We start from the raw sequence: 9,603 nt of genomic DNA on the forward strand, positions 1-9,603 counted from the left end.
TATATCACGTAATGGGGTTGATTAGTGTTGTATCGTGACAACGTGAAAAACAGTAAATTTATTGTGATTAATAATGTTATATTATTATCTTGACAAAGTGAAAAACAGGGATAGTTTGAAAGAATGTTATGTATGTATTTCATGACAACGTGACAGACAGTCACGGGGTTGCCTAATGTTCCACCATGACAACGTGAAAAAAACAGTAATGCGGTTTACTAATGTTGCATCTTGGCAACGTGAAAAAGAGAAAATTGTGTTGAATTATGTATATTGACAAGGTAAACAAAAACAGTGATGGAATTGATAATGTTATGTATTTCATGACAGATAGTGATGGGGTTGCCAAACGTTACATCATGAAAACATGACAGTCAGTCATGGGATTGCGTAATGTTACATCACGACAAAGTGAAAAACAGCGATGAGGTTGAATAATGTTACATCATGACAACGTGAAAAACAACGATGTGATTCATGTAAGTGTAGCGTCCCTTGATTGGACGTCACCCATAGTCTGTGACGTCACCGGCGGAAAAGTTATTAGAGAGAGAACGTCATGTTGGTTGTGCGCAACGTGACAGATAATGATGGGGTTGAATGTCACATCATGACACACGAAAAACAGTTATTGTGTTGAATAATGTCATGACAATGTGAAAAAAGCAGTAATGGGGATGACTAATGAATAATGACTAAGACAACGTAAAATACAATGATGGGGTTGAAATTTCAGCCACAGTCTATAAACAATGACGATATATACAGAGAACGTTTCGGATGTCCCCTTTATCGACAGACAGAATGATAGACAAGACACAAATCACTGACTAAAGTGCGGCTATGTGATCTAGTGATATGACACTCGCTTTCGGATAGGAAGGTCCTGGGTTCGAGTCTCGCTCAGCGCTTAGTTGAGTCCTTGGAAAAGACTCTTTACTCACATCCTCTCACCGTACTATGGTGTAAAAAGAGAACCTGTCCGTTGTCTCTGTCCGTAACAAATTGTAATATCGCCTTACAGGCGTCATGTCCCTTCCTATATGTCACGTGTTGCTGTTGGCCGGGGGACACCTTGTAAAGCGCTTTGATCATGTTTAGTTGATATTATGCGCCATATAAAAGCTCATTTACAGCTCATTGAAATGAGTTCAACAACACAAGGGCGGGTGGTTGGATGGGAGCATCACCCTTGAATCGTATACCTATGATGTTCGCATGGGTGTACGATCCGATAGTGATGTCGTTTCTTCTTCTCTTTCCTAGCCTATCCTGCTTCTTTGGTTTGTGATTGTATTTTTGACAGGGGATATTTTTTTTCTGTAAATCTTCTGCCTGTTTGTTCTTGGTTATTTATAATTTAGCTTATGATATCTTTAGGTTATGATTTTGATTGACATTTGTACTATTTTTGTTAGGTTGCTTGTTTTTTTGTTTCAGCGGTCTCTCATATAACCTCAATTGTGTTGGAAGAGACCTAAAGCAGCAAACAAACAAAAAAAACAACACAAGGAAACATCCAACTACCTCAGCACATTAACACACATGATGACATTCTATCTAAAGCTAAGGACACTTGCACGAGACAGAGATTTATGGGCGGGTGGTTGGATGGGAGCATCACCCTTGAATCATATACCTATGATGTTCGCATGGGTGTACGATCCGATAGTGATGTCGTTTCTTCTTCTCTTTACTAGCCTATCCTGCTTCTTTGGGTTGTGATTGTATTTTTGACAGGGGATATTTTTTTTCTGTAAATCTTCTGCCTGTTTGTTCTTGGTTATTTATAATTTAGCTTATGATATCTTTAGGTTATGATTTTGATTTACATTTGTACTATTTTTGTTAGATTGTTTGTTTTTTTGTTTCAGCGGTCTCTCATATAACCTCAATTGTGTTGGAAGAGACCTAAAGCAACAAACAAACAAAAAAAAAGAGATTTATGGAGGCAAATTACTAACTGTATAATAGAAACAGACTGACAAACTCGGAAGTGACGCACACATTCACGGCAAGCGTCCATAGAGACTGCGCAGCCATATACATTCATTCATTCATTTATTAAATGTAACCGACTTTCTCAGATCGGTTTTATATTGAAATGTACTTGATTAAAATGAGATGAAACGTTAGATTCTAGTTTTTGTGACTTGAAGACATCATATCTTTGTGCGGCTATCATGTGGTCTGTGCTATCACACTCAGAAGGTCCTGGGTTTGAGTCCCGAGCGGCGCATAATTGAGTCCTTGGAAAAGGTACTTCATTCACAATATTCTCTCACCATTTTATTTGTAAATTGGTGTAAAATGACTACCTGGCCGTTAACAGCGTTGTTTCTGTCAGAAAAAAAATTGTTATATAATAAAAATACGTTGTCTCGTCGTGAATGTTAAGTGTTGCTCTTGCCCAGGGACCCCCTGTAAAGTGCTTTGCGCACGTTTAGTGGATATTGCGCTATATAAAAGCTCAATTAAAAAAAATTATAGTTGGTTCTTCTTATCATTTTACTTCTAAATTCATGCTTCAAGGTTCAAAGTTCAATTTATCCCGACATAAAACCATTTAATGATGGCGAGTCACTTATTCAAAATGTAAAGCTTGGGTAGAGTTTTTAAAAGCGTATTTTTTAAAGACTTAAGCTTTTATATGGCGCAATGTCCACTAAACTTGCTTAAAGCACTTTACAGGGATAAGCATTGATCACAAACTACGTTTGTTTGTTACAGTCTTAGGATTCTACTGTTCCCACCTGCATCCGGGATCTGGGTGGGGATCCTGACCTCCCATAGTGGGTTGGGTTCCTGACCTCCTAGTGGGCAGGGAGGTACTTCCTGTGTCTTCTATCCCCCTGTATCTGTTTTTCAACTTGCTTTCCTGTGTGGAGTTCCTGACCTCCCATAGTGGGCAGGGAGGTACTTACTGTGTCTTCTATCCCCCCTTATCTTTCCAACTTGCTTTCTGTCTTTGTCTTGGAATGAGATTACTTGATTTTGTCCTGGCCCTGGCCGGATACCCTTGCTGAGAGGGAAACAGTCAAATGTATTGTTTGTTTTGGGAGATAATTTTTTCCTTGTATATCATCTCTCTGTTATGAACTGTATTGTGTTTTATTTACATATTGTATATGATTTGTAAAACATTTGAGAGTATTCCTCTTAGTGGGCACCTGTGTTTGTGTCTAGATGAGACTTTTTTCACTGGGTGGGGTTCCTGACCTCCCATAGTGGGCAGGGAGGTACTTAATGTCTCTTCTATCCCCCTATATCTGTTTTCCATTGGCTTTCTGTCTTTGTCTTGGAATGAGATTACTTGGTTTTGTCCTGTCCCTGGACGGATGTCCTGGCTGAGAGGGAAACAGTCAAATGTATAGTTAGTTTTGGGAGATGATGTTTTTTTCCTTGTAAATCATCTCTCTGTTATGAACTGTATTATGTTTTGTTTACGTGTTATATATAATTTGTAAACATTTGAGTGTATTCCTCTTAGTGGGGGCCTGTGCTTGTGTCTGGATGAGACTTTTAGGTGATCTCAAACGAAGTACTTTGATGGGGTGCTCTTGGAATATACATCTGTTTCCTATTTGAACCAATTCCCCTTTGTCTTACCTTTTCTTGGGTGCTTTAATTGTAATTCTAGAACTTTTTACTTTCCCATTTTCTTCCTTTTTACTGGCGCTGATATGACCTTAATGTGTTGCAAGCGCCGTAAAACCCTTAAAAACAAAAACAAAACACTTTTTTCATTTATTCATCCCATGATCTGATGATAGTCGGGGGGATACATGAGATGAGACTCACACCACTTTCCGCCTTCTTCTCTATAGTTGGCCTTCTCCAAGAGTTCTTCCATCTTCATTCCTGTCCATTCCTTGATATTGTCCATCCAAATTTTCCTGTCTTCCTCTTCTTCTTCCTCCTTCAATGGTACCCTCCATCGCTGTTCTGCACAAACCTTCATGCCTCACATGGTGGCCAAACCATGACAGTTTCCTTCTTCTACCTGTGGTTGAGGGGTTCCTGTCGTCCTGCACGATTTTGCACCTCTTCCAATACGTCTTTATCGGTTCTGTGTTCTGTATACGGCATCTGCAGAAGTTTTCGATAACTTTCCATCTCAAAAGCAGAGATTCTGCGCTCTAATTCCGCAGTTAATGTCCATGACTCACAGCCGTATAGTAAGATGGAAAGTACCAGTGATTTGTACAGTTTAATTTTTATTTGCAAACTGATTGGGCTTTTCCATATTTTTGTCAGTCTCGTTCGTGTTACTGTTGACATTCCTATTCTTGTCTTAATCTCAATTGAATGGGTACCGTCCTTGGTTAGCAGAACACCCAAGTATTTAAATGTTGATATTTTCTTGAGTTTGTCATTATCGATTGAAATTCTGCATGTCCATCATTTCTGTTGTCTACCAGTATCTGAGACTTTTCTGTACTTATTTTAATGCCGTACTACATTGCTTTATGTGTAAGTGATTAGTTGCTGGGCTGCCACATGCGTGACTAAATTGGCCAAAGAGAGAATCTATACTTTGGCATTAGACACCAATTACCTGATATATCTTGTACTTCTTGTTCGCTTTCAGTCATGAGGTTTATGTCGTCAGCAAAACGCAAATTACAAACTAAGTACTGTGATAGTGTGCCCTTGGAATCTACATCTAATTCCTATTTGAACCAATTCCCATCCCCCTTTGTACCTTTTCTTGGGTACTTTAATTGTAAATCTAGAACTTTTTACTATCCCATTTCTTCCTTTTTACTGGCGCTGATATGACCTTAATGTGTTGCAAGCGCCGTAAAACCCTTAAAAACATAAAAACAAACATAAAAACGTATTTATCTATAAATTAGGCTAGGGGACGGTGGCGACAGCGGCTTCCAACTCTTTCAACTGTTTTCCCAATCTCATTCTGCCTGTCCGAACGTTTAAATTTAAATCATCGCATGCCTGTTGCATATCAAAAGACGCTTCCAACGATAATACGTGTTTAGTATAAAAAAAAAAGTCACTGACGTTAGTCGAGTTTGACTGGAAGCTTGGTCGTCCTTCTGGGGCGTATTTATTAAAGGGGGATAACAAATAAGATTAAAAATACGGTTGTGTCGCTGAAGGATTGTTCCCTTTGAGTTTTGGATACGATAAACATCGGATAACTTATTTTCTGGTCCCCGAGAGTTTATCTTAAGCGACTGCAGTGAAGATCATATGTATTTTTATGTTCAGATGAACGAAGTCAAATGTTTTGAATTATAAACGTGTGTGTTTCTATTGAGTTGGATTGTAAGTCCTGGCTGAGTGTACAAACAATAGATCGATAGACAAGAGAGTGAGTCGGGCAGGTATGTAGGTAGGCAGGCCGGCCGGCCGGCCGGCAGACAGATAGATAGATAGATAGATATAGATAGATAGATAGAAACAGAGAGAGAGAGAGAGAGGAAGAGGGGGGGTATGAATGTGTTGTGCATGTTTGTTGCGCGCGCGCGCGCGCGTGTGTGTGTGTGTGTGTGTAAGTGTGTGTGATTCTCTAAGGGTTTTGAGGTGCATGAAACACAATTAGATCATTTCATCGTCAGCAAAAAGGGAAGATGATAGGAAAACATGAGGTAGATGAAGAAGTTAAAAGCATCTCATGTTTGTTTTTATTTTTACGGGTTTGACGGCTCTTGCAACACATTTAGGTCATATCAGCGCCAGTAAAAAGGAATAAAATTGGATATTTGAAAACATTCTAGATGCACAATTAAAAATAATTGAGGAAAAAGTAAGACAAAGGAGAATGGTTCAAATAGGGAACAGATGTAGATTCCAAGAGCACACTATCAGTGTACTTAGTTTGAGATTACCAAAAAGTCTCACCCAGACACCAGCACAAGCTCCCACTAGGAGGAATACACTCAAATGTTTACAAATCATATGATTTTTTTTAAAAAAAACGGTACATAATAGAGAGATGAGTTACAAGAAAAAAAATATCATCTCCCAAAGCTATAACTATACATTCAACTGTTTCCCTCCCAGCCAAGGACTCCGGCCAGGGTCGTGACAAAACCAAGTAATCTCAATTCCAAGACAAAGACAGAATGCAATTTGGAAAACAGATATAAAGGAAAAGAAGACACAGTAAGTCACTCCCTGCCCACAATGAGAGGTCGGGAATCCCACCCAGGTCTATTTTGTTTGTTTTGTTTTTAAGGGTTTTACGGCGCTTGCAACACATTTAGGTTATATCAGCGCCAGTAAAAAGGAAGAAAATGGGATAGTAAAAAGTTTAAGACATAGGGGAACTGGGAACAAATAGGGATCAGATGTACATTCCAAGAGCATACCACCAATGCACTTAGTTTGAGATCACCTTAAGTCTCATCCAGACACAAGCACAAAATCCAACAAAGAGGAATACACTCAAATGCTTGCATTATCCATTAAAAATAACAAATATAATAACACATAACAGAGAGATGATTTACAAGGAAAAAAATATCATCTCCCAAAACAATAACTATGCATTTGACTGTTTCCCTCCCAGTCAAGGACTCCGGCCAGGGTCGGGACAAAACCGAGCAATCTCACACCAAGACAAAGACAGAAAGCAAGTTGGAAAACAGATATGACATCATTTCTTAATATAACAGTCCCATCCAGGCCCGAACAATGGACCCCCGCTATGAAGGATAAAGTCAATTGTTTACAAAGCACAATATATCAAAAACTGAAAAAAAAAATTAGTATTACCTAACAGAGAGATGATTAAGAAGGGGGAGGGGGTGAAAATCTCTCTAAAAAAGGAATTATCCATTTAACTGTCATCTTCTCAGCTAAGGACAAAAAAAATAATCAATGCCAATCTAGAACAAAGACCGAGAGCAACATGGAAAAGGGAAAACAGATATAGAAGAATAGATGTTATAGCAATAGTGACCTCTCCGCCCATGATGGGCAGTCAAATTACCCCACCCAGCGAATACAATCAGGAAATAATAATAATAATAATAATAATAATAATAATAATAATAATAATAATAATAATAATAATAATAATGCTGAAAACTTATATAGCGCTATAACTCCGAGACACCAGACTCTAAGCGCTTAAATTACAAATTATTTTTTTTTTGGTAGTTATTGTATCCGTTAAAAACTTAAATTTTTATCAAAGGAAATAATTGCCACAAAACCAAACAATCTCTTATTGGTCCAAAATTCAAGAGGCAAAGTTTCCACTTAACTAAGGCAATCCCCCCCCCCCCCCCCCCCCCCCCCCCCCCCCCCCCCCCCCGAAAAAAAAAACCAAGGCAGAAGAAAAGAGTTACATATTTATGTTATTCGAAGATCTTTATATCCGTAGTTAGTTATTTCATTTAGACAAAGTGGGGCAGATATGAGTTCATTAAAAATGGACAAAATATTAAATCATGGAAGAAAAATAATAAACGCAGTGATTATGCGGATTCTGGATTATTGGTTTCTGTTTGTTTTTTAAGGGTTTTACTGCGCTTTCGTCACTTTTAGGTCATTTCAGTGCTAGTATAAAGTAAGAAAATGGGATTCTAGTCCAAAAAGTTATAGATTTACAATTGAAATCACACGAGAATAAAAATAATAATGATAATAATAATAATAATAATAATAATAATAATAATAATAATAATAATAATAATAATAATAATAATAAGACACTTGTTGAGTGCTTTCCATGAAACCAAACATCTCAAAGTGCTTTACAGTTAATAAATTACGTTACAGTCACAGGTAGTCAAAATTAAATATTGAAACAAAAAACAAAATGGTTTAATAAATAATAGTATACAAACATTACAATCGGCATGGTGTAAACTGAATTTTGAAAAAGTGGGCTTTTAAATCAGATTTGAAGTTTGAAATATTCTCGATTTCTCTAATGGGGTGGGGGATGTAGGGTATTCCAGAGTTTGGGGCCATAACATTGAAAAGAGCGATCACCGATAACTTACTTTTTTGGTACAGATAATAAAGTGGTGTCGTATGATGATAGAATGCTTCTGATTCCAGGCTTAAGGTTTATAAGTTCAGAAAGATATTTTGTTTTGTTTGTTTGTTTGTTGCTTTAGGTCTCTTCCAACACAACTGAGGTTATATGAGAGACCGCTGAAACAAAAAAAAACAAACAATCTAACAAAAATAGTACAAATGTAAATCAAAATCATAACCTAAAGATATCATAAGCTAAATTATAAATAACCAAGAACAAACAGGCAGAAGATTTACAGAAAAAAAAATATCCCCTGTCAAAAATACAATCACAAACCAAAGAAGCAGGATAGTCTAGTAAAGAGAAGAAGAAACGACATCACTATCGGATCGTACACCCATGCGAACATCATAGGTATATGATTCAAGGGTGATGCTCCCATCCAACCACCCGCTCAGAAAGATAAAGAGGGGCTAAATTTTAAATCGTTTGAAAACTAATAAAGCAATTGTGTAATCTATTCTGTCGCGAACAGGAAGCCAGTGCAAATTTTCCAAAAGTGGGTGATATTAATGAATTTTCTTTTTTTGATATATTAGGTGGGCTGCTGAATTTTGTACCCGTTGTAATTTACTAATTAAATTCAGTGGGAGACCTGACAAAAGGGAGCTACATAATCAAGTTTTGATAAAAACCAAAGAAACCATTAATTTTTTGGTGACATTTTCAGTTAAAAACTTTCTGATTAGGAATATTCTTATGATTTCAAAAATGAAACATTTTCAGACATTCTTTTCATGGAATGACATGGAGAAAAAGTAAAACAAGGGAGAATGGTTCAAAAAGGGAACAGATGTTACATTTTAATTCCACTTCTCCGACAGTCACCAAAATTAAGAAAATCCTACACGACAACGATTTACACCAGCACATCACCGAGACAACACACCAGGCCGGCAACATAATTGATTGGGTCATCTCCCCTGTGTCAAGTAATAGAATAAGAAAGACCGAAATTGTTGACCTAGCGATATCCGATCACAAAGTTTTATTTGTGGATATCGTATTAAAGAAAGTTGATCTCCCGAAACGAAACATAACAACAAGGAATTATAGACAAATTGATATCAGTGGTTTACAAGATAGCATTCGTGACGTCATAAATGAGGTTAAAAATATAAACGACTTCAACAAAGTATTGCGATCTATTATTGACCGTGAGGCACCGCCACAACGTCGGGTCGTATCGAATCGACCACACTCGCGATGGTTCAATTCCGAGATAAAGGAATTAAAGAGAAAAAAGAGACAGGCTGAAAGGAAATGGCGAAAGAGTGGCCTAACGGTATTTAAGGATATCTACAAAGCAGCTAAGTCGGCTCTTTATAACGCCATCACATGCGCAAAAAAGGCCCACTACAACGAAAAATTTCAAAGCATTACATCTTGCAAAGAACTGTTTTCCACCGCAAACGACCTTCTTGGCAGTAAGAAATCCACACCCCTTCCAGCGTCTAGAAATAACACCGAACTAGCTCAAAATTTTGCCAACTATTTCCTCGACAAGATAAAATCCATTAGGGAAAACTTAGACAATACATCATCATCATCGTCACCGAGCTTTGGACCATTCCATGGAACGCCAC

The 9,603-nt window shown here is 37.6% G+C and overlaps 1 protein-coding gene across 9 annotated transcripts in view; it reads left to right on the forward strand.

Annotated features, from left to right (window-relative positions):
- The window catches only part of LOC144958336 (uncharacterized), a 61,665-nt gene extending 59,530 nt beyond the window's left edge, over window positions 1-2,135 (forward strand). For 5 of the 9 annotated variants that reach the window (XR_013642397.1, XR_013642399.1, XR_013642401.1 and 2 more), the window contains one exon: window positions 109-2,135. Coding sequence is in view for 4 of the 9 variants with exons in the window: in XM_078890245.1 (XP_078746371.1) it covers window positions 26-38 (13 nt within the window). In the remaining 5 variants the exon portion in view is untranslated. Of the gene's footprint in view, window positions 1-25 lie in introns of all 9 variants that reach the window. The other 4 variants (XM_078890245.1, XM_078890246.1, XM_078890244.1 and 1 more) reach the window with 1 other exon arrangement.
- Window positions 2,136-9,603: the final 7,468 nt, after the last annotated feature.

Source organism: Berghia stephanieae, chromosome 12, assembly GCF_034508935.2.
Source record: "Berghia stephanieae isolate SIO BIC M18660-M18661 chromosome 12, UCSD_Bste_1.3, whole genome shotgun sequence".
Taxonomy (NCBI): Eukaryota; Metazoa; Mollusca; class Gastropoda; order Nudibranchia; family Aeolidiidae; genus Berghia; species Berghia stephanieae.